This window comes from Pectinophora gossypiella, chromosome 8 (genome assembly GCF_024362695.1).
Source record: "Pectinophora gossypiella chromosome 8, ilPecGoss1.1, whole genome shotgun sequence".
Classification (NCBI taxonomy): domain Eukaryota; kingdom Metazoa; phylum Arthropoda; class Insecta; order Lepidoptera; family Gelechiidae; genus Pectinophora; species Pectinophora gossypiella.
In genome coordinates, this window is record NC_065411.1 from 13,474,591 (window position 1) to 13,500,765 (window position 26,175).

The following is a 26,175-nucleotide window of genomic DNA, read 5'->3' on the forward strand; positions in this document are numbered from 1 at the left end:
TTGAATTTTAATACGTAAGAGAACATTAGTTCTTTATCTAATCTTGGTATATTTCAACCCGTGCATGTTGCAGTTATAGTCAAATCTTAAACTAGTATATCATATCCTTTTTTTCAGTGTTTTTGACAAAAACCACATTTAAACAAAGAATACGCATTGCTTAGTTGCTTACTAACGTACTTAATACGTAAATCTATTATAACATTCGCTTTCATAAAATTATAACACATTAAATATTATGAATATACCGCTTGTAAAAAATCCCCTACATTCTATTTTAAGTAGTTTTAAACGCAAAAAGGAATCTTCAACAAATTCCAATTTAATATAACTCTTGCATTGTCTACAAGAACAATGGCGGAAATTTCAATATCAAACATAATTACAACATTGCTAAATAGCAGACAGGCCTTACGACATTCGTAAAAAAAAGGAACCCAAATAAGCTTTATAAGGCTGTGGTGGGTCCGCCGTCTCTTTCACACTCGCAGGGATAATATACGCGTCCCTTTCTAGCGAACCGCACGCCAACTAGCGGTCGACGGGAGTATCAAATGACACTTTGCGCTGGCACATGCTCTTTGTATCATATTCTGACCGTATTACAACCATGTTCAATGAAATAAAATCAATTTAACACAATTCTCGTAGAAAATAGTCGCGTTTTTGCTGATTGATGACTTTGCAGTTGTGAGTGTGTGCGTGACAATATGAGTTTGTGTTAGTAAATGAGTGTTAAAAGCATTGTTGATATACAAGGATTGTTTTCCACTTGGAGTCCGAAGAATAGTATCAAAATAAAGCTAAAACGTAAGTTATAAGTTTGCTACAATTCAACTTAAAGCTTGTAGAGTTACCTACACGAAAAAAGCCTTAAAGCTACTTAATTTTTAACTTATAAGTATTGTTCCGAGATGTTAATCCATTCTAAATATAAGGCAAGTTTAATTTAAGTGAACCACAATATTTTTAACTAAATCTTTAATTAATATTTTATATCTTGAATTGTTCAATATAATTTACTGACCTAACGCACCAAATACTTAATAAGTGTAATATTATTTAGATACAAATAATGGTGTTTATATTCTCATAATATTGTTCAAAAACGTCAATAACTCAATAATTTACGACCAAGATTACCTGAATGAAATCAAGCATTTATTATAGAGTTCAACGAACTTTGTGGCGCGCGTAGAATGCGGTGACTTACCATCGCAAAAACTTTAATAAGTGCCCATAAAATGTAGCCATAATTTAAGTCGGCATACTTCTTATCTTATTTAGCTTATTTGAGCCCAATGCTGGGCAAGACCTCCATTCATTAAATACTTATAGGTAGGTACTTAAAAGAACATTAATTTCGCATTTGTTCCCAATTATATTTAATGTGGACAACATTGCCAAAACAATGACAAAATGCTTCGCTTTCGTGATAAAGTGTCGACAGAACATATTGTTTTATATTGTTCTAAGTATGACGTCATAATTGTATTAACCCTGACACCAGTGTTGATGAGACTGGTAGGTATTCCACCTCACAACCCACACGATAAGAAGAAGATTGTAGTACCTATCTACCTAATTATCTAAAATAAAGATTCTTGCTTATTCTCACTAAAATTAAAGAACTTAAGAAAAAACTGAATTGACAACGATTTTGTTGTTTTGTTGGTATTAACTTTAAAATCCTGAATCTAAACTTCACCTACCACTTTTTTATTGTATTGTGGTAACATACTATTGTAGGTTTGCCTCATATGGCATTAACTACTTGGCCTGACAAATGGGGAGCGCTGAGGGCTCTTGCAAATCATAAACCACAGAAAGGACAAATCAATTATGCAAAAGCTAACTAAGCATAACAGCGACAAATAGTGTAGTATAGTTTTTTCGATATTAATTTCTTACTCTTTTCTTTTTTATTTACTACTTTGTGGTGATACTATACAGCTAGAGACAACCTATTTACTGTAAAATGTACAAATTTATATTAAATGAATCTCAAACAAAAGCTCAAAAGCTCGGTGAAGCGTGGGTTTAGTTCATCTTGCGAAGGATCGACCTCTGGCTACCCCAATTGGGATATAGTCGTCAGCTTATGTTATGTTGGATCTTAAAATATCGCACCTATAAATTTCATATTCGGTTCAGCAGTTTAAGCGTGAAAAGGTAAGATAAGATAAAACCATAGGGCAACACGGGCCTCCGCGGAATAACACACAGAATTCTCGCACTTTTGAGTTTATAACATTCTTACCGATAAGCACTTGTCTGTTTTGTCTAAATTCGAATTCGAATAAAAACAATTTAAAACATACATCCAGAATACAGATTAACGTCACCTACATAGGTACCAAAAATGTGCATCCACAAAATTCTAATTTAATATTCATCAACGTACCTATGCATACCTGTATAAACACATTATGAATTCTAAACAGTACATCAAGTGGGTAACATAATCTGTGAATTCCTTCTACCATATACAATCTAGGTATCAAGTGGGTTAGTTTTAATTCTAGGAAGCTGAATACCAGCGACATCCTGAGCATGCCATGAGTGCGATAAGCCAGGTATAAAGTTACGTTTACACTAAATCGGAATCGGAACGGGCAGACCACGGAATAGAGAAAGGGCTCTTTCTTCTCTATCTTCTATTCCGTGGGACAGATGGACCCACTTAGTGGATTTGCCAATTTCTTTCAGACAAAAAAGAAAAAAAAAGAAAAAAGAAAAAAAGAAAGAAAAGAAGAAAGAAAGAAAGAAAGTCTCACATTCCCAAGAAATACGGAGGTTTGTGATCTAACATGCATTGGACTGCTTTTGCCTTCGGGGTGGAAGGTCAGTCTGTCAATCTTCAGCTTAGGTAAGCGGACCCCATGAAAACATGATCTTCTCTCGTGTGAGTTGTAACAGCGATAACCGACATCATCAACCCTGGTGTCAGGGTTACTTTGAGGCGCCAAAGTCCCCAGTTAAGCCTGGCGTGGACTTCCTGATCTAGCCTGCCAGTATTGGCACCAACATTACATAAGGTCGTAAGGCCCAAATGCCTTTTAAAATCCAAATCCCATTGTTTAACTATTGTGTCTGGAAATCCGGGCGTTACGAAGTTAATAGACATAAACTAAAACGAAACAAAAACATGCATTATAACGCAAAATGATAGGTACAAATTATAATTCAGTAGCATCATTTGACTTGGACAATGACACAGAAGGACAGAGAGAGACTCGAGGCCATTGAAATGTGGTGTTGGAAGAGGATGGAAAGAATAAGTTGGACAGAAAGGGTTACAAATGAGGAAGCGCTAGTAAGAGTAAGGGAAAAAAGACAAATACTGAGAATTATTTAGGACAGAAGAGGAAAGATGATTGGATACCTAATAAGACACGACGAATTTATTAAAAACATCATAGAAGGAAAGAGAGGAAGGGGAAGACCAAGAAGAGCTTACATGGAACAGATTAAAGTCGTCGTGTCTTATAGGGAAGTCAAGAAATTAGCCTTTCTACTACACCGACAAGAGCGTGGCTCATAAATTGATGATGATGAGCATCATTTGTCATATTGCAAAGTTGCCTAGCCTATCTACAGTCGGTGGGTACCCACCTTAAGACTGGACTAACTAGCAAGAAACGGGATGCCTGTAATTATGTCGTGTAGGTGAGTTTTATAAGTATTAATCGCTTGATTATAACGGAAATGATAAGTGTCGCATATCATGGCTCCAGTGGGAATTTTAATCCGAGACGTTGCCAATCACGGTAGTCAATGTCCTGTGATACACCGACTTGCTTCTCAATTGGGGAGCGCCGGTTCCAACCCCGGTACCGGACTTGCACCAATATGTTTTAATTTATCTTAAGTGCAGTGGTCCTGGGTTCGATTCCCGGTGGAGACATATTACAAAAATTACTTTGTGGTCCCTAGTTTGGTTAGGACATTACAGGCTGATCACCTGATTGTCCGAAAGTAAGACGATCCGTGCTTCGGAAGGCACGTTAAGCCGTTGGTCCCGGTAACTACTTACTGATGTAAGTACGTAGTCGTTACATGAGTCATGTCAGGGGCCTTTGGCGGCTCAGTAGTAACCCTGACACCAGGGTTGATGAGGTTGGTAATTCGCCTCACAACCCACACGATAGAAGAAGAAGAAGAGTGCAGTTTTTAGCCGCTGGATGCGGGCAGCGCATCACCGATCGTCGTGGAGAACCTTGGGGGAGGCCTATGCCCAGCAGTGGGCGTCGTACGGCTGATAATAATGATGATGATGCAGTTTCCAGTAACACAGTTGGCTCGACCATTATAGACGGCGATATGGCTCATCACCTATCACGTTGGTCTAACAGAAATCAGGTGAACTGTGAGTACTTAGTGCATCTTGTGAATTAATCTTATAAAATACAGTGTCGAGGTCCACATAAGTAGCAATGTACAGCTTTCGCCATAAAGACAACATTTCGGTCACATAACGGGTGACACCAAATTCGCACGCTAAGTTATGCTACGCAACTGGACATATTATATTATTATTATTATATTATGTATTGGTGGGTTTATGGATACACATATGTATATAAAGTAATAAATGTTTGTATAAACAATGTTTATTTTGATCATAATGTATTTAAGGTGAATTGCATACTTAAAGGCATTTTTAAAATTACCGCACACGAAAACTATTTACAATAATGTTTAAAGTATTAATTTTATTTTCCAAATATACCATAACATCCTAACTAAATATTCAAAATAAACTACAACAGAATCAAATGTCATGTGACTTCTTTAACTCTCTCCTGTAAAGTTACAATATCAGTTAGGCCTTTTTGTTATTCGACAGACGTTATATGGAACTTAGTACATGGTGTTATTTTTTATTTTTAACTGTTTATTTTACACAGAATCATAATATTAAGACAAATAGATTACACACAAAACAGACAAATGGTTTGATTCAACATATTTGTAGTACAAATCTTTATAGCAACGGGAAAGAGAGACATTTAAATTACACTTTTCTTTGAATTCAAGTTTGTAACATAGATACCTAAATCATATCGCGTGGTCCTACGATGATCAAAAATCAATATCATTTTACTTTTCGACTTATTTTCGAATTTTATTTATGAATTACTAGCGACCCGCCCGCTCGCTCAGGTGCAATGCTGAGGAAAAAATGAAATTATTTACGACATCACATTAAAAACATCAAAAATAACAGTATTTCTTCACTATTTAATGGATGGTATTATACATATAAACCTCCTCTTGAATCACTCTATCTATTAAAAAAATCTGTTGCGTAGTTTTAAAGATTTAAGCGTACATAGGGATATAGGGACAGAAAAAGCGACTTTGTTTTATACTATGTAGTGAAGTAACAATGAGTACGACATTTGACCGCTTTTATTGATGACGTCACAGGACAGTATATCCATACAAACTCCAAAGAAAACTTTCATTTTGACGTTTCGTAAAAAGTATCTCATTTGAGTAGGTTGTCAAGTAGCCAATTCTGTGAAAATATTCTCAAGTTTATGCTCATGTCGGAGGTTTATTACATTCTAGTCAGGCTTTAACTTTGCCCATAATTTTTTACCGCTACAGCTAGAAACCTGTACAAAGTTTGCACAGGAAGTTTAATTGAAACATTTCTTGATTAACCATTTATATTCAATGAACATTGGACACTGTCAGCATAGCGAGAATTGTCTGTCGACCTGAGAACCAGGGTCGGATTTATACTTGAATAGGTACAGGAGCCACAATATTATTATAATATTCATTTTACTAATAAACTCACGCCTTTTCTTAATAAAATCCCACAAGCAGAAACTGTGAAATTCCATTTGCTTCGATCCTGACACATTTCTCTTGCTTCTTCCACATTCATCAATCGTACACGCAAGCCGTTTCAGAGTATATCGTACTGAACCTTTTCTAAGGACATCTCCAATTTGATCAATGTACGTCCTTCTAGGTCTTTCTCTGCCAGCTTTACCACCAACCTTCGTTTTATATACTGCTTTCGTAATCCTATTATTCATTTTACAGCAAGTAAAATAGCACTTCTACTACTATTACTAAATAAAACGACTAGTATAGTTTAGTGACCTACTTCAGTCACTAAAGTCCTAAGCTTAAGACTTATTAACATAGATCCTCAAACTGACCTCCATTATTGCCAGCTTGCTTAATCCACACCTGTTTTAAAGTAACAGTCATAGTTCCATTACGGTCGTAATTGAGAATTTACATACAAATTAAACAGGCCGACTACACCATATTACGAACGTAGCAACGATCAACTATCTTTATGTAAATACCTTTTGTTAACAGTGTAATGTATATGTGTATTAAAAAAACTTGTAAGTGGATGTTTAATAAACCACAGAAACACTAAATTCGAGTATTTACAAAGACTATTAGGGCGCGTTTAAAGGGGACTGGATCAGCATCTACAAAAGAGTAGAGCCGCAATGAACTAAAAGCATATCATCATCATTCTCCTGCCCATATCTCACTGTATAAAAGTGGAGTTCGTACAACATGTATGTACCACTAATTAAAACACATAATACTTAACGGGTTCTTACCACGTTTAAATCAGGGATATTAGACTCCCGATATTTCGATACTGTTGCAAGTGCCATGATCAGTCATACCGGATTTAAACGCAATAAGAACCCGTTATTATGTGTTTTAATTATGATAATAACCGCGTCAATTTAAACAATGTATACCACTTCCATTCATTTCTATCAGTCGTCATCTCGGCACTCACACCTTTCACTCACATATCTGTTTTTACACAATCCATCCATACTTTCTTGGGTCGTCCCCTATCTCTATACCCATCCACATTCATACTTATAACTTCCCTCGTTATATTCACTTCATCCCTCCTCATAGGGAGTGGAATTCTCTGCCGTCTTCTGTATTTCCGAATGCATATAACCCGGACGCTTTCAAGGTCAAAGTGAACAGGCACCTTCTGGGCCAGCTCATTCCGTTGCTCCTCCATTTTTCAGTGACCGGCGCTACTTTCAGATTTCCTGTTATATATTAATTCCTAATTTTATCCATTCTGGTCACACCACAATCTTAGCATTCGCATCTCTGCCACATGTACTCTCAAAAGCATATATATTATAATAAAAATAATATATTATATTGCGTAAGCACGGTAACTCCGCCCCGCACCAATACGTATCGGTCGCCGAGCTAGATTTACCTCACCCCCTCTGGGTTTTACTTTAGTCTAAATAGCAGTAAGCCGCTAAGGAGTTAGAGGGAGCCCGCGGACTAACTGTTTTGCTCGTATTTATACAGTTTTTGTATGGTTTGTGCGGGATATGCCAAAAGACAACTTCTGATACGATGGACGACAGAATAAAATAAAATTGTTCTTAAATGTTAATGCAATTGTTTAATTCAGTGTTTTCGAGTCGAGTGTCATCATCATCAATTTAAGAACCACGCTCTTGTCGGTGCAGCAATTTCCATGCTTCTTTTTAGGGAAAAATAGGGCAGTGGTTTCCCTCCTGCCTTCCGCCTCGCAGTACACTGTCTGACGCAAGTGGGATGGCGCCCAGAGTAGTCTATACAAAGCCATACTAGGACTCCTGTCCTCCGCCTTTGAAGTCAAGAGTAAAGCCTATTTATTTAGTGTGAACCTTTATTGTACAATTTTTTTTTTTGGTTGTTTATTAACTGATTATTATAAAAGCATATTTTGTAAGTGGCAGCCCTCAAACGTCACACACACAGTTGCGCGTGTAGATAACGTCAATGTGTGGTGTCTGTGTAAAACGAGGTTGTTTGTATGAAGTGTCCGGGGTGTGGTTGTAGTCCCCAACTCGACTTTAGCGACATATACACACACCAAACCCTTTTCTCGACCTCAACAACACGACAAAAGCTCATCAATTATTTAAACGTCCTTTTAACCCAAAATTGGCAAACAGAAACCGTGGGAATGGAAAACCACTTGAATTCCCAAAGTTTATACATCATGCCCCCGTCAAACGAAGGGGCGGCCATATGGTCCGCAACATGCTCAGAGTCCCGTGAAAACCATGAGTTTGTTCGAAGACAACTGCTCGAGGTAACCAACCATGAATGAGTGTGGAGGGGTAACTTAGAGAAAGTCATGAATATTTAGGAATTAATTGGGGTACAGGCTTTATCGACGCGTCCTCATGTTATCGTGTCAACAAAATTTACTGCGGTATGATGTACAGGGAGTTTAAAAAAGGCACATTGAAGCAATGAGGGGCTTTCCAGGCTACGTTCACCAGAGGCAGTATAGATCGCGTTGTACAACTTTAACGTGGTATTTACCTATTTTCTCATTACTCGGATACATAATTTAATATTCCAAAATACAATGTAATGGCAGAAGCATTATATAAAAATAACTGTTGCTTGATATCTGGATCATATTAGGTAGAATTGTGTTGCTACCTACATTGCTTCTCTTCATTTTGATCAGAATAATAATGGGTGGAAGATGTAATTGTGCCTGGGTGTAATAAAAATGGTCATCATTTATACCCAAAACCAAAGATAAAAGATGCATTATGTCTGTTATCCATGAAATGTGTCATCTATATTATTTTCGACGAACGTAGCCTGGAAATTCCCTCATTCACTTGAAAAAACAATATTGCTATTTGACATTCAATTTGTTGACGTTGTGCTCTTTGTCAAATTGCAATATAGCTTTTTAGACGAACGTTATAGTATGATGTGGCCTTTTTGGACACCCTGTGCTTCTATTTTCTTAACGCCCTTCGGCATTCATGTTGTTCCGGATACAAACGAATGCTAATTTTCATGTTCAATTATCAGACTTAGCGTGTATCAGAATTTGAATTTGGAACTAAGCATTTTATTGTTTTTTGTTTCACAAAAACAAATGAAAAACAATGTGGGGAAATCTTTTTGTGCCATGTTGTTATCTAAAGCATGAAGACTGACTTAGATTGTGTCCTCCATCATAACGAGAGATGTACTTTACAAATAGGTAACTCAAAAGTAACCGTTCGGGTTACTTGCTCACATAGCAACAGTGGAATGTTATCTATCACGTAAAGGTTCAAATGGCACTCGGTTGCGCGAACTTTACTAACTTTTAACTTATTCATAAAGTCAACATTTAAAGCCAGCCACACCTAAACCCTTACCCGAAAAGCCTCAAAAAGATAACTTTATATTCATCTTGAATTTTCGTTCTTTCGGAATTCATATTCGCATCCGTATTCTAAGATGTGGAAACAAGCTCGACTCCGCCATCAGTTCGACCTCAAGGCCTTCTTTTAACTCGTCTCAAGATCGGTATTCTTCACGGAATAGCAGAAAGAAGTTGGACCTAGGACCTAGTGAGCGTGAAACAGTATGAGCAAATAGTTCATACTTCCACTTTGCACTCTACTCACCCGCAAACTTTACGACCCACGGAGCTCCGCGATAGTATATTAAAAGGTCGTCTTGTGCGTTTTAACCCGAAGGACAAAAATCTAATATCAACTATCATGCGAGAAGATCTCTCCTTAACGCAGGAAAGTTAAAAACCTTAGTACGATCGGCTATTTAACGAAAAGTTACTTTTGTATACAGTATCTTACGAAAAGTAATGATAAAATTGCAGCCTATCACATAAAATATACATCGCCGGTAAAGTGGGTATGGAATTTGAGAAGCAATAGAGCTGACGTAGTTACTTGTTTGCAGGAGTAGTAGTAAAACAGAGTGGGTTTGAACAGGCGATAGCAGTTCCCATACAAAATGCGCGTTAGGGCTTTTCCATCCTCTTTCTTCTATTCCATGGTATTCTTAGACAGCGCCTAAACCTTTACCCGAGTTTACTCCAGAAAGAAAAAATAATTTCGTATTTAATTTTGTTGGCAGTATGATATGACTCCGGTGAATAACGTCATCAACTCGAGACCGTTTTGTTTTTTTATTTATTTGTTCACAATAAAACAGGAACAATCAGAACAGGGGGGTTAAAATGGCCACATCGAAGCAATTCATCTAAGAAAGCAATATTGCTATTTGACAGTTGTTTGCACTGCGCACTTACTTTTATATGCGCAAATGTCAAAATTGTTAGATGAATTTCTTCGATGTGACCATTGTAACCCCCCTGGTAAGCTTATCTTTAAACAAAGAGATTTCTTCAAACTGGCCTACGTGACGAGAGGGTTTATTCCCATCTGCCCCCTTTAAGCTTGCCACCGGGGTGGTGGTTGGCACGAATTAGGTGCCGTTTACCACCCCGGTGGTCGATGGCACTTAATTAGTCTCATCTGCCCCCTTTACAGTTATAGTACGGGGGTTTATTCTCATGTCGTACTGGACATTAAATAAAAACGTAAAAACGACATATTCAACGTAAAAAAATGTAATAAAAAATTGTTAAATATCAACTTAAAATACCAAAATGTGAACATTTTGTTCTGCTGAGGTCAAGTCGAGTGGAGAAAGAGTCGAGTTAAAATCTCAGAATACGGGTGTAAACTTCGAACACCTCTTGACTTCAAGCTGCCAAGACTACTACCAAGTTTTGGTCGAACGACGGAAATAAAAGACATCGAACAAAGTTTACGTTGTTACTATTTACTGTGCTTATTGCTTAGTTCTACAATAGTGGCTATTCGGGCGGACACAAACTTAACTTAATTTTAGTTGAATAGTTCTGAAACTTGTCCCGTCCTTCAGTTTCAATACTAGCTAGAAAGAGATGGAGCTAGTATTAGTCCTGTCAAATGAAGTTAAAGTTAGGTTGGTGGTTGCCCGAATCACTGTAGGATGCGGTAACAAGCATAATTTAATTAATATTATATGTATATGTAAATTCCGTGCCACGAAATGTATTTTTTTTTTCTAGCTCTTGTACTCTTTCTAGAGCCGTGGTAGCCCAGTTGATAGAACGCTTGCCTCTCACTTTGAGGTCGCAGGTTCGAATCCAGCACAGACCTAAATCAATGATTGTCGAATTTGTTTTCGAATTCATGTTTGGATCATAAATAATTATCACGTGCTCTGCAGTGAAGGAAAACATCGTGAGTACAGGAAGACCTAGAAGGACTTACATTGACCAAATTGGAGATGTCTTTAGAAAAAGTTTAGTACGATCTACTCTGAACCGGCATGCGTGTACGAAACGATTGATGAATGTGGAGGAAGCAAGAGAAGTGTGTCAGGATCGAAGCAAAGGGAATTCTATAGTCTCTGCTTACCCCGGTGGGAAATAGGCGTGAGTTCATGTATGAATGTATGATCCGTAGTTTCGTATGGATGTTATAGGCTGACTACTAGATTGTCCGAAAGTAAAATGACCCGTGCGTCTAGAGGGTTTGTTAAGCAGTGGCTCCCGGCTACTATTAACTTAAATAGGTAGATGTGAAAGGCCTTCGGTGGCTGAATAGTACCCTTGACATCAGGGTTGATGAGGTCGGTTACTGACCTCTCAACCCACACGAGAGAAGAACAAAATGACTAACAATTAAAAGTAATTTATAAAACCAACAAGACAATGTAAACTGACAGCCGACAGTGCGAACTGGTACGTACAGTACTGCGCAGAGAAATCTACATAATCACATTAGACTGGGTTCGTAGTGTTTTGGGACAATTTCCATTACACGTCCCTCATAAGCGAAAATTACGGCCAATTATTTTGATTACTAGGCTATCCATTAGCGTGATTTATTTCGTTCATAACATTGTAGCCCGGGTCGAAAAGAAAAACTTAGTAGAAAGGACCAGCTGTTTATTATTCCGGATGTATCATGAAAGTTTGTTAAGGGATAGACGATTGCCTAATAACCTCACGATAACGAATCGCTGGTGGTGAGTCGTGACGTGCTGAAAGTTTGTCGATCGCCTTTAAATGTTATTTAATTTCTAAAATACGCGACTTCTCCGAAAAGTTACAAGAGCAGGCTTCATTTGTTTGTTTGTTTTTCTTCACTGGTTGCCTGGAAGAAATTGCTGCCTAGCAATAAGGCCGCCAGATTGTACTGTATCTATCATCCATTTGTGTAAATTTGTTTTGTATGTTGTGTGCAATAAAGTATATTTGATTTGATTTGTTTGGGCACGTAAAAAGACGACAGACAACGCATCATCATCATCAGCCGTACGACGCCCACTGCTGGGCATAGGCCTCCCCCAAGGATCTCCACGACGATCGGTCAGACAACGCATAAGATGCTTAAAGAGAGCAAATCCTTTCAGTAGACTAACCAGCAGCGTACTAATCCCACCCAACTAGCGGCCTTCTATGGCGTCGTACACAAACCAGACTAATTGCTACTCGCGGCTCATTTGAAGCACCAATTATATTCCATACACCCTTATTATCCAACGACCTTATTCAGCCTCACTTGAAAAGTTTATTTACCCTCTAGACAGCTGTTTTCTTTTTAGCCTGCGAATGTTATATTTGTTTATTTGCGCCTACATAATATAAATCCGTGGTAGCCTAGTTGGTAGAACGCTTGACTCTCATTTTGAGGTCGCAGATTCAAATCCAGCACAGACCTAAACCAACAATTTCGAATTTGTTTTTGACACATGCTCAGGGATGAGGGAAAACATAGTGAAGAAACTTACATTACCGAGAAATGCATTTTCGGAGGTAATATGTGACCTAATCTATATGGGTGTGGTTTTCCCTTCGCGTGTTGGAAGGTCAGACAGGCAGTCGCTTCTGTAAAAAACCGGACCTGTTAAATCTTCAGGTTAGGTAAGCGGACCCTGTGAAAAACGGGAGGATGAAGTTTGTTACAGATATACCTAGGTTAGACTTTGGGAAAGAAAATAGGAACGGAGTCGCAGGTGTAACCTAGTAAAACAATATAGAGTATTTGTAACAGATACCATGTTAGAGGATGGTCAATGTATAACCTGTGGTGTATAGGTATGTCTCGGGTGTCATCTACTGACCGCAAACAAGTTGTGACAGACAGATATTTATCTTTTTTTAAGCTAATACATTCATTAACTGAAGCTAAGGACAAAAGGTCTACTAAAATTAATGTACCGATGTAGGTGACTGGCCAGACATGCTTAATATGGTAGGTATTATTAGATTTAGGTGCTGTAGAGGGTAAAGAGGTAGCGGTGGGGTGCAGAGGTGTAGGGCTGTAGGTAAATAGGGCCTTTTTATTTTTTAGACTTTTAATATTCGCTTTTTCACACTTTTTACAGGGTGTTAGTGACATCGTAACGAATACTCAGGGGGATGATTCAGACCATGATTCTGGGTTAACATCAGGTGGAATTTTCCATCGCAAAACTCATGATATTTTTTAGTTTTTTTTTTTAATTATTTTCAATTCTTTACTTTTGCGACGGAAAATTCCACTTGATATCAACTCAGAATCATGGTCTGAATCATCTCTCAAAGTTTCGTTACGATGTCACTAACACCCTGCATATTTTTGCTTTTTTTTTTTCACTTCAATTACACCGGACTGTATAAACGCTACCTGCAAAGTTCTAATTTACATACATACTCGTAAAATGTGTTACTTTTTATAAAAACTCTTCTCAATAAAGAAAAATAGAGCCACTTGGCTAGTTTACGTTTCGTAAGGTTTATCTGAAAAATATTTCCAGTGGCAAAAAAGAAACGTTTATCTTGTGATAATAATTTGATTTGAATTCTGATGAGATTCTCTTCAACATAACCAGGATATCCTTCAATCAATTTCAATCTAGGTAAAGGTAATTTTAAAAAAATACGCGTACATAATCATTCATTGATCACGTGCTAAACTCACTACCAATTCCTGTATGAAAATCTGCCTTATAGGGGTACGATAAGTAGATATGTTAAAGTATGTATCCACAGACTAATTAATATTTTACCAGCGCTACAATTATGCATATGCGCGTAACTATGATGATGAATATTCAAATTTCGTATACAAATGTTAATTAGCTATGGATAACTGAATGCGTTTAACAATTATTTTCACTCTCACAGTTGGCTCGGCCCTTATAATGGACGGCAATACGGGTTACCGTCAAAATAAGTGTCAAAATTTATTCAGTAAGCTAAAAAATAACATTAGTTCACGTCTATATCCCTGACTGACGGATGTATTCATCGTAAGATGAACCAAGTACCCACGCCTCACCAAACTAAAACCTTGGACAAACAAGTAGATTATTTAAAAATGGAAGATACATACCAAAGATGTATAGATACGAGTACACGATGTTTTAAAAACTACCCAAAGATGATTTAAAAAAAAATCTCAAACGACTTTTGTGCAAAAAAACTCTTTTCAACAGTGATAATTAGTTCATTTAACTCCGTTGAGAACCAAATAAGTGGCCTACGTAATTGTTTAAATTAGCCCCTAAGCTTTAGCTTTAAAAGATATTTTGATAACACATGCAAAACAAAATAAGGCGATAAATATCTCCCCGCATGTATCTTTGTTTACAAGTTAACGTTTGAGACTATAAAGATTTTGTCTTAATTGTACGCATCTAATTGTGTAATTAGAATCATAGAGTAAAGAAAGACAGATACGGACTTCGTATAACACTGGTATCATGATGCAAAAATTGTCACCTTCATAAATCATTTTCTTACCTGGCGTCTTAGAAGTTGCAAACTGCTATGACAATCGACAATGACAGTGATAAAAATATATGGACTTTACATGTCTCCTCAAGTTTTAATCACAATAGGGCCCTGCTTAATTGAAAGTATAATTACTTATAAATAAATACATGTAGTTATACATTAGATATTATCCTAATTCTAAGTTTTATATTCACGCAATAATTACGTATTATTAAAAAAATATGGAGTTTTGGTGTACTGCAAAGGAAATTGTAGTAGGTATTGTAAAGGTTACTTATTAAAAACACAATTGAGCGTAATACTGTTACAATCGCTTAAAATGTTGATTACTTGATAGGACCGTCCATTTTTGTCCAATTTACTCTGGAACTATCGAGTTCCAATTCCAATCGATTCGAATCGATTAACATTTTAAATTGTAATTAAATGTTCTGAATTTCCAAAGAGACGTGTTCATATATTCTTAAACACGTTTCTCTACTATCAATTATCATCTTAATTATGTTATTTCTTACATACGTAGTCCATAAACTCACGCTCATTTTCCATATTGTTTTTATTATTTCTTCACGCAAATATGAATGAAACATCTGCAAGGTCGTAAAATTTTATTTGTTTGTTGAATGACTTTTATGTTTGCGAGATGATACGTTTCTTACTTAACAATAATCAAGTAAATAGTCCATCTGCTGGTTCAATCACTTACAAAAGTTATGTTTCATGTTGTTTTGTGCTCTTATCTTCACCGTCAGTGGGCACAACATCTTGATAATGGTAACAGTAGTAGTGTAGCAGTCACGCTTTCCTGCGCGAAGGACGTAATATACGATCCCGACGCCCCAATTACTCTAGCCCTAGAGGCTGCCAATCAGCTCGCGACACCAAACACTTCAGAACCACGATACCGACCCCGCCGGCGTGGTCGACGATTTCCCTCATTCAGCGCTTTCTTTCAAATATTATTCCTCTCAGACGACGTCTTGGACCGAGGTTCGCGCCCAACTGGGCACTCTCAGGCCTGTTGTCTTAAATATTGTACCGGGTGAGAGCCCTCAGCGCTCCCCATTTGTCCGGCCAAGTAGTTAATGCCATCTGCGGCAAATTTACAATAAGTCAAGTAAAAAAAAAGGTTTCCTGCAACTCCAGACTTGTTTGGTTTTGGGCACAGGCCTTCTCTCGTCTATTGAAGGGGAAACGGAGAGATAACAAACTTACAAAAGCTCCTTTATAACGAAATCCAAAAGCTCAAACACATCACTATGATGTATGTGAAAGATGGTTTTTATACTTAGGTATTGTGTCTGATCCATGCAAACTTATAAGTATTTCTAAAATATTGAATTAGGTACTCAAAAATTTCTGTAACAACTCATTATGAAATATATGAACAATCTAATGTTTAAATGTCCAATGCTCGCTCCTGCACTCGAGCTCCCAGCTCCACACCTCCGGCTAATTACCGAAGAAAGTAATAAAACAAAGACTACGGATTGCATAATCCTCTACGGGCGGCCCATTGTTTCAGATAAACTGGGTAAAAGCTTCCATTCTTTGACTTTCCGAAATCCATGGAAAACCATCCAGAGGTTTTCTGTGTAATTAAAATTATATAATCTGGTGTTTTGTAATACTTAGTTACAAGGTAAGTTTTCCCACGGCGGATCCTTTACTTTAAATTGAGGTGAAATTCTAAAGATGCACAGCAAAATGTATGGCGTACGACGGCGGGGCACGTGTCTCGCAGTGTTAGTAGTAATCTTACATAATCGCTTAGTACACTTCCGATTAAGCCCGATACCACACCCCGGACACTTCATACAAACAACCACGTTTTACACAGACACCACACATTGACGTTATCGTACACGCGCATCTGTGTGTGTGACGTCTGACACCATATGATTCAAGTCTAAACCATGTCCGAGGTGTGAGGTAAACCTAGCTTAGACGCTGGTTAGGAGCGGAGAGTTGCCGTTCTATACGTAGTACCGAATTTGATAGTGCGTCTATTGATCGAAATACCTGATATAATTCGCGCCGCGCGCTGTTTCTATGCAAAGCGGGAACATAAACAATAACTACAGCATATTCAACAACTTAAACTAACACCCCCACATTACATTTCTTCGAATTTCCTCACATTAGGTCTGTTTACACGCCCACAGATACCAACAACCAGATCCCCGACGTGATTCCTGTGCAGAACCATACTTATTACACCCGTATTCTAAGATGTTTAGTCGAAACTTCATCCACTCGACTCGGCAGAAGAGCATAGAAGCTATAGAAATATCATGGGTTGTATTTATCTTGATGTTTTTTAAATTCTACTTCAGTCGGCTCTTGATTATTTACTACACCATCTTTGTTGCTCCGCTCGATGGAGGAAATATCGTCCAAATGCGTATTCAATAAAAAAAGTAAATAATCGAAACAGTAAACGAAATTGAGAAAAGAAAAAGCGATTTACAACAATTTCTATTTCTATTTATTTTCCACACAAAAGCGTTCAATTAACGAATTATTTACTTCGAGATTTTTCAATAACAATCTACAAAATTACTTATAGCGTTGATCTCAAGGATAAACGTTGAAAATTTTTGCATGTTCATAACTGTACACTTTGCAAATTTTTTATATCGATCAAAATTGGGATTGTACAATAAAATGAGGTAAATCATCGTCCCCTAGCATTATCCCGTTTTTCACAGGGTGAAATTACCTAACCTGAAGATTTGACAGGTCGGTTTTACAGAAGCGACTCATGGTAACGACTACTTATTTACATCTATAGTAATAACCGGGACCAACGGCCATGTCAGGGGCCTTTAACATAGTGGCTGACTGACACCAGGGGTGATGAGGTTGGTACTCCACCTCACAACCCACACGATAGAAGAAGAAGACAGAAGCGACTGCCTGACAGACTTTCCAACGCGCGAAAACCAGCCCAATTCGGGTTAGGTCACATACCTCTGAAAATCCACACAGCCACAGCTGAGCATTTTGGTATTTTAAGTTGATATTTTACGTCCTTGCCTTGAGGACTTTACTCACTGGAGTCGAGCATATCATACTGCCAACAGAATAATACGAAAATAATGACGTAACGTCAATGTCATTGAGGAGCTCGGTGGCGCAGGGGTAAACGCGCTCGGTCTGCGATTGTTAAAGTTAAGCAACTTTCGCAAAGGCCGGTCATAGGATGGGTGACCACAAAAAAAAGTTTTCATCTCGAGCTCATCCGTGCTTCGGAAGGCACGTTAAGCCGTTGGTCTAAATGACGTCACGCTTCGTATCATCGCTGGAGTGAACTCGAGGCAAGGTTGAGGCGAACGTCTAAGAATACTGATTTTGAGTTGAATTAGAGGTCTTTCTTAAGTTCCCCTCAACTGAGGACGAAGTCAAGGAAGTTTCGAGTTAACATCGTAGAATAGGGTTGTAAATACGTTCGCTGAGGACGCAATACACGACTTGTATCAGCTTGGTGCCGGTAACGACTTATTGATAACTTCACCCGCATTCAGCGCACGTCGTTAGCCCCCTTTGTTGGATGGAGCGTGAAGATTACTGCTGAATCTGATGCGCTTTTGGTGTGGGTTCTATATATTAGTTTATGCCCAGCAATTTTGTCTTTCTTTAAATTAAGCTGTTAAGCAAAAAAAAATAACAGTTCCCGAACCGCTTCCAATACAGTCTCTGTGTGATAACTCACACACCGCTTCAAATACAGTCTCAGTGTGATAACTCACACACCGCTTTCAATACAGTCTCTGTGTGATAACACACACCGCTTCCAATACAGTCTCTGTGTGGTAACTCACACACCGCTTCCAATACAGTCTCTGTGTGATAACACACACCGCTTCCAATACAGTCTCTGTGTGATAACTCACACACCGCTTCCAATACAGTCTCTGTGTGATAACACACACCGCTTCCAATACAGTCTCTGTATGGTAACTCACACACCGCTTCCAATACAGTCTCTGTGTGATAACACACACCGCTTCCAATACAGTCTCTGTGTGATAACTCACACACCGCTTCCAATACAGTCTCTGTGTGATAACACACACCGCTTCCAATACAGTCTCTGTGTGATAACTCACACACCGCTTCCAATACAGTCTCTGTGTGATAACTCACACACCGCTTTCAATACAGTCTCTGTGTGATAACACACACCGCTTCCAATACAGTCTCTGTGTGGTAACTCACACACCGCTTCCAATACAGTCTCTGTGTGATAACACACACCGCTTCCAATACAGTCTCTGTGTGATAACTCACACACCGCTTCCAATACAGTCTCTGTGTGATAACACACACCGCTTCCAATACAGTCTCTGTATGGTAACTCACACACCGCTTCCAATACAGTCTCTGTGTGATAACACACACCGCTTCCAATACAGTCTCTGTGTGATAACTCACACACCGCTTCCAATACAGTCTCTGTGTGAAAACACACACCGCTTCCAATACAGTCTCTGTGTGATAACTCACACACCGCTTCCAATACAGTCTCTGTGTGATAACACACACCGCTTCCAATACAGTCTCTGTGTGATAACACACACCGCTTCCAATACAGTCTCTGTGTGATAACACACACCGCTTCCAATACAGTCTCTGTGTGATAACACACACCGCTTCCAATACAGTCTCTGTGTGGTAACTCACACACCGCTTCCAATACAGTCTCTGTGTGATAACTCACACACCGCTTCCAATACAGTGTGTGTGTGGTTCGGGAACTGTTTTTTTGTTTTGTAATGATTGAGTGAATCCGTGTTAGCCCTGTTTGGATGACGCGTCATAGTGTCACAGGTTCGAATCCCGGCTCGGGATCTAAATCACTAAATGCGTTTCTGTGAGTTTAAATTCACAATTGGATGATAGATAATTTATATCACGTGGTTTCCAGGATTTGTGCCCGGTGGCAATAGGCTCGCCCCCTATTACATGGAACTTTAACATAGCTGGTGAGGACTGGGTTTATATGCCATACACCCCTGCCTATCCCTTCGGCGATACAGAAGTGATTCTATATTAGGTTATAAAAAATAAAAAAAAAGTTATGTTTGAGCTAATATGCATGGTTCATCAAGATAAAAACTTCATGTCGTATTGTGACTATAGTGTTTACATAAGTACATAAACACATCTTATTGTAATACACATAGGTATAATTAAATATATAAATAAATATGTAATTATTATTAGTAGTAACACTCAGTGTCCCACTGCAGGCATATGTAATATATTATAAAATACTTGCATCGATATAATCGATTCACATATATATTCTGTCGTCTCGGGCAATGCATTACGCGGTGGCCACAATTAAAAAGTAAAGAGTACGGGTATGTACGGGGGTGGAGTGAAGACGTAGTGTGTGGCAACGAGCCGATATTTATTTATATAATTATATTGAGACGAATACACTACAGTGACAATATTTAATGTACAAAACATTATTTACGACACTCAACTTTGTTGAACAGTCATAAAACACAAAATACTTACGTAGGATTTGCGTGTCAAACGAAATAAAAACTTTTGTAGCCCTACGATGTATCTTTGCAGAAATTGGTATAAATATTTTTAGAAATATTTCTGTTATTGACTAAAGTTTCGTGAAATTGCTGGTAAAAACGCAATGAATTTCATAATAATTTAATAATAAAAAGTAAGTATGGCAGGAAAATATTTTTTGAAATGTTTCTATTAAGTATATTGACAACCATTGTAAAATTTCTGGTAAATACAGAATGAATTTCACAAGAAATACTTTAAAAAATTACAAACGCTTATTTTATAGCTCTGAAAAGTTTTTATTTTTGAAAACGCAGAAAACGTGTCGTTTTTCCCAGTGACGTCACATTTCTATTAACAAAAAACTGTCAAACTGCGCGTCACTTCAAGTGACTCGAAACCTGACATAATAGTTTTGGTTTATTTTGTGATATGTGACGTGATGACGTCACACGAAGCTCAATCGTGGCCGCCCGTGTTTCGGGTCTTGTAATACACAGATAACAAATCGCATTCTTATTCTTATAGGCTAGTTTCTATCAGCTAGTCAAATCAGTTACTTTTTATGAAACGTCAAAACACGAAATTACTATGGATTTTTTATGAAAAAGCACATTGTAACGTCACAGACAAACGTGGTAAAACGTCGGACTTATTATTACGTTTATCAAATCAAATCAAATCAAATATACTTTATTGCACAGAACTAGAATTTCAACAATCAGACATAACACATGAATACAGTACAATTTGGGCGGCCTTATTGCTCTAGAGCAATTTCTTCCAGGCAACCAACCTTTCTTGATTAAAATTCATAAATAAGTTAAATAAAAGAATGAAAATGATTTTCGTTTGTTTTAGATCTGTCTTCGGTTACGTATTTGAATATCTAAAATTGAAATACTTTACGTAAAAATACCTACGTTCAGAATCCCTAAAATCATTATACCTAATGGTTTATAATACCTTACCTTATAATGCCGACTTATAAAATACCTAAGTTTAAAAAAACTAATGGACTAAATGTCTAATGTAATAAAATATCTACAGTTATAACACCAACGTTTAAAATACCCAGTGTTAGGTTTAATTTAAATAATAATTTGATTTATAAGATAAGTCAATTATCGTATAATTATCATCGGAGTTGTAATTTTTGTTGGTTATTATCGTACTTTAGTGTACTGTATTATTTCTGTACCTTTGTATTACTAAGTAGAAAATTACACTTTTATTTTTGATAACCATTATGTTGATTAAAATTTAATACTGTAATAGGTCGTGTTTCTTTTTGCTTATACCTTTTGATCTTCACATACTAACAGTATTTTGAATTTAGGTCAATAAACTTTGAGGTACATCAATTTAAGAGATTTTAAACGTAGATATTTCAAGTTTTAGCTTTATGAACTTAGGTAGCATAATCCATTTGACATTTTAAACTTGCGGTATTTTGAATTTAATTAGAATTTAATCAACATAATGGTTATCAAAAATAAAAGTGTAATTTTCTACTTAGTAATACAAAGGTACAGAAATAATACAGTACACTAAAGTACGATAATAACCAACAAAAATTACAACTCCGATGATAATTATACGATAATTGACTTATCTTATAAATCAAATTATTATTTAAATTAAACCTAACACTGGGTATTTTAAACGTTGGTGTTATAACTGTAGATATTTTATTACATTAGACATTTAGTCCATTAGTTTTTTTAAACTTAGGTATTTTATAAGTCGGCATTATAAGGTAAGGTATTATAAACCATTAGGTATAATGATTTTAGGGATTCTGAACGTAGGTATTTTTACGTAAAGTATTTCAATTTTAGATATTCAAATACGTAACCATCACACGATATATTTTGAAGTAAAACACAGGAACAATGTAGCCATCAAAAAGTAATTTTCTCCCAATTTGGGATCTAGAATTTTCTCCTTTCTCTTATGTAACTGTCGTTATGAGATCGTCTGGCTATTTTTTAATCTTTAATAGCTTACCTAATATAAAAAGAAAATCTTAGCTTAACCACAATTGTATAGAAATCTAAAATCAAAATAGAAAATTTCACCGACAACAACAATTTATGTCAAGCATACATCACGTAGACCGCAAACCATTTTATTTTATTACCAAAAACCGGTAAATCTGTTCCGGGCATGACGCAATTTGTGGTGTTACTAAATGTGCGAAGTGTACAAGTTGCGTTTTCATTGGTGTAGTCGATGGGAATTTGGTTGTTTTTTTTTTGGATTCTTTATAACTTCTTGGCCAATTTTAAAGCTCTTATGAGTCGCCCTCACCAAATTTCTTTTTTGTCAGGATCGAATAGTATTTTGCTCGTAAAACATTCGTACGTAAATATCAATTACCTTTTAATATTTTTAACACAGAGTCATATAAAAAAAATTCAGGCGGAAGTTTTTTTAATTTCTGTAAAATTGACCCGATTGCACATAATAGATTTTAAATTGGCAACGATGATAATATATAGTATGCAGTATGTGCATTATTGTTCCTGTTATCCTGTGGTACAACGGTTTGCTTCTCAAACGGGGACTGCCGGTTCTAACCCAGGCACTGGACTTGCACCAATGAGTTATTAATTTATCTTAAGTGCAATTTTCACTAACACTACGACCTTGGTCTAACAGAAACCTTGGTGAGGTATGAGTACTTAGGTCATCTTGCGATGGATTTACCTCTAACTACCCCAATTGGGATATAGTCGTGAGCTTATGTTATGAAAGATTACTAAAAAAAAGAATTATCAAAATCGGTTCATAAACGACGAAGTTATCCCCGAACCCCGAACAAACATTAAAAAAAAATATACGGTCGAATTGAGAACCTCCTCCTTTTTTGAAAAAATAGTACCTATCATGTTGTGTGCACGCCGCCGATGGGAAACCTTTTTGATACGTTTTTACTTTTTACTTGTCATTCTATTCTTCTATATTTGAATTTGAATATATGATTGTTTTTTTTACGTTTTCGACATTAGTTTTTTACTGAAACTAAAGCTGAACGGTTTCATTTCAACATATTTTTAATAGGTATAACTCAAAAATTATAATTCATATCACCGGCAAAATTTCGCTTCGCGTTACCAGTACAAATTATCACTTATTCATTGAGTGTCATCTACTAATTTGCCGAAGCTAGCAACGCCATCAAATTTAATAGTTTCCTTAGCCTTTTTTCATTACTCTTTAGCAATAACAATGCGTTAGGTATATCGTTTCCTACGTAACTTGCACTTTCACTGCCTATTCTACCGCATCGCATACAATACGTGTTTCTTCTATACGATTATGTGCAAATAGATGGGAATCGTACGCCTAGGCTTTGTCATCTTTAACTTACACATCTTTTCCTACTAGTGTTTAGTAGAAACACTTCCGATTAGAATCTTTAAATGTACTTTTGTCGTTGTTCTGATTATGATGTGTCTTGTTTTTCAAATGTTTTATCAAAATCATCACGTAACATCACAGTTTTCTTTTGTTTCTTTGCATGTTTTTTTACAAAACTTCAATACCTTATACTCTGTCCAGTATTTGAATTTTGTAACCTGTGATAATATACGGTAATAAGCCGTGGCAGCCTAGTTGGTAGAACCCTTGCCTCTCACTTTTAGGTCGCCGGTCCGAATCCAGCACAGGCCTAAACCAATGACTGTCGAATTTGTTTTCGAATTCATGTTTGGATCATAAATGATTATCACGTGCTCAGCGGTAAAGGAAAACATCGTGAGGAAACCCACATTCCCGAGAAATGCATTTTCGGAGGTATGTGACCTAACCTGGATTGGGCTAGTTTTCCCTTCGCGGGTTGGAAGGTCAGACAGGCAGTCGCTTCTGTAAAAAATCGGACCTGTCAAATCTTCTGGTTAGGTAAGCGGACCCTGTGAAAAACGGGATAATACTAGAGGGATGATGAATCTGCGATAATGTACTAATTTATGATCCTATTGAATATGGAAATAAAAGTAGATTTGGTCATAAATTATGAGGTAAAAAACAAAATATGACGAATCATATCGTGCGAAAAGTCATGTACTAATTTATCTTAGGTATTGTCCACACAACAAAGGTAATGAAACAAAAGGTTGCCTTGAATAATAACAATAATATATCTTCGTGCCATTACGTAGCCCTTTTATCATAGCAATTTTCGTAAAAGATAAACAGCCTTTACTCGTCCCATATCCTACAGTCCTACAGGTATAGATATCAATTTATCTACTGGAGGCTGTTAACGGCTGTTTAACACACAGTCCAGGGTGTACGTGAATTACTTAGGCACTTTTAGAATTGCACTTATTTCTAAACTACGAAAGAGATTTATAATTAAAAACGTTCTATAGCGGATCTTGAAAGATTTCTTTGAACTATACCTACGTAGTAATACAAAATGAAACTGTTTTTCAAATCCGTTTTATTTCTAAAATATATCTTGTGTACAGTCACGAGTACTAATATGTATGCACTTTGCAACCATGTCACATTAACTTTTCTGACAAATTAAACCATAAGCCTCATTAAATGTCAAATATGATAGTGCGACAGGGTTCTAAAGTGGGTACATGATATTGCTCATGACTGTACCTACTTAAAGTTATCATAATTTTGAAAGTGTGGTGCTTGGTTCTGCGGACCAGTCCGTGTATGTGTAGAAGTACGTGAAGGAAATGCTTATGTTTAAATTTAACAATTAGGCGAAGTGTGAACTTATGTGTATACAAATGTAAATACTTTGTTTCTTATGTAAATGACATTTAATATGTTGGAAATAAGAAAATTAGTATTGAATCTTTAAAATCTTCATAAAATGCAAAAGTCCAATCACTTTCTTTCAAAGTAATAAATTAACTGGTTGCACTTAAGACCTCCAGCCGGGTCCGCATGGCAACCTCGCCGCGCGGGCGCGAACTGTATTGACCGCTTCGACCAATAAACGATACGAATGCTATCTACCGTCAAACGGCTATTGGTCGAACGCCTCGATATAATTCGCGCCGCGCTCGTCGCGGTTGCCGTGCAGAGCCAACTGCTTACGGTGTCGTTTCTGTAATAGACCAATTAAACACCTACTTTCAAAAATATAACATTTATAATTATGACAACTAATGGAACATAATTTCACCACTGTTTACAAATAATTCGCTGGGCTCAGTGACTGCTTTTGCTCTTTGATTGTACTTACCTCGGACGCTACTTCGCCTGACGAAGCTATAAATTACGTAACGTAACGTGGAAGTGAGGAGCTCGGTGGCGCAGCGGTAAACGCGCTCGGTCTGCGATTGTTGAAGTTAAGCAACTTTCGCAAAGGCCGGTCATAGGATGGGTGACCACAAAAAAAAAAGTTTTCATCTCGAGCTCCTCCGTGCTTCGGAAGGCACGTTAAGCCGTTGGTCCCGGCTGCATTAGCAGTCGTTAATAACCACCAATCCACACTGGGCCCGCGTGGTGGTTTAAGGCCCGTTCTCCCTATCCATCCATAGGGAAGACCCGTGCCCCAGCAGTGGGGACGTTAATGGGCTGATGATGATGAACGTGGAAGTTACGAGTAACAAATATCCAAGTGATATAATTTATAAGTAAGGCTACCAAAGTCACACTCTTAGTAGGTCACCGAAGAATTCGGTCAGGACACGTATAACTTGGCTAATCTATTCAAGAAGTTTTGGCGTATGTAATCTAATTAAAGAACGTAACGCGGACTTCCCTTTTCCAAGTTTACTTGATTTATTGTTGTTTTGGGAAGATGTTTGTGACTTTGTGTTTCTGTAAGATTTCAAATGAGATCTTATGGGGAATATGTTTCGCTTTGCTGATAATGAGTCTTATTATCCAATCTCAAGTGGGTTAAACGGCCTCTGTGGTCCAGTGGTTGAACATTGGGCTCACGATCCGGAGGTCCCGGGTTCGAATCCCGGTGGAGAGGCACAAAAATCACTTTGTAATCCCTAGTTTGGTTAGGTTAGGTTAGGCTGATC

General features: G+C 37.3%; 1 protein-coding gene across 2 annotated transcripts in view; it reads left to right on the forward strand.

Annotated features, from left to right (window-relative positions):
- LOC126369199 (uncharacterized) overlaps positions 1–26,175 on the forward strand; it is a 279,281-nt gene that overhangs the window by 182,894 nt on the left and 70,212 nt on the right. Inside the window, exon 1 of one of the 2 annotated variants that reach the window (XM_050013500.1) lies at positions 605–810. The exons of the other annotated variant lie outside the window; for it this stretch is intronic. Within the exon in view, the coding sequence (XP_049869457.1) occupies positions 729–810 (82 nt within the window). The 5' untranslated portion in view covers positions 605–728. Of the gene's footprint in view, positions 1–604; positions 811–26,175 lie in introns of those variants that run through there. 2 annotated transcript variants of the gene reach the window in all.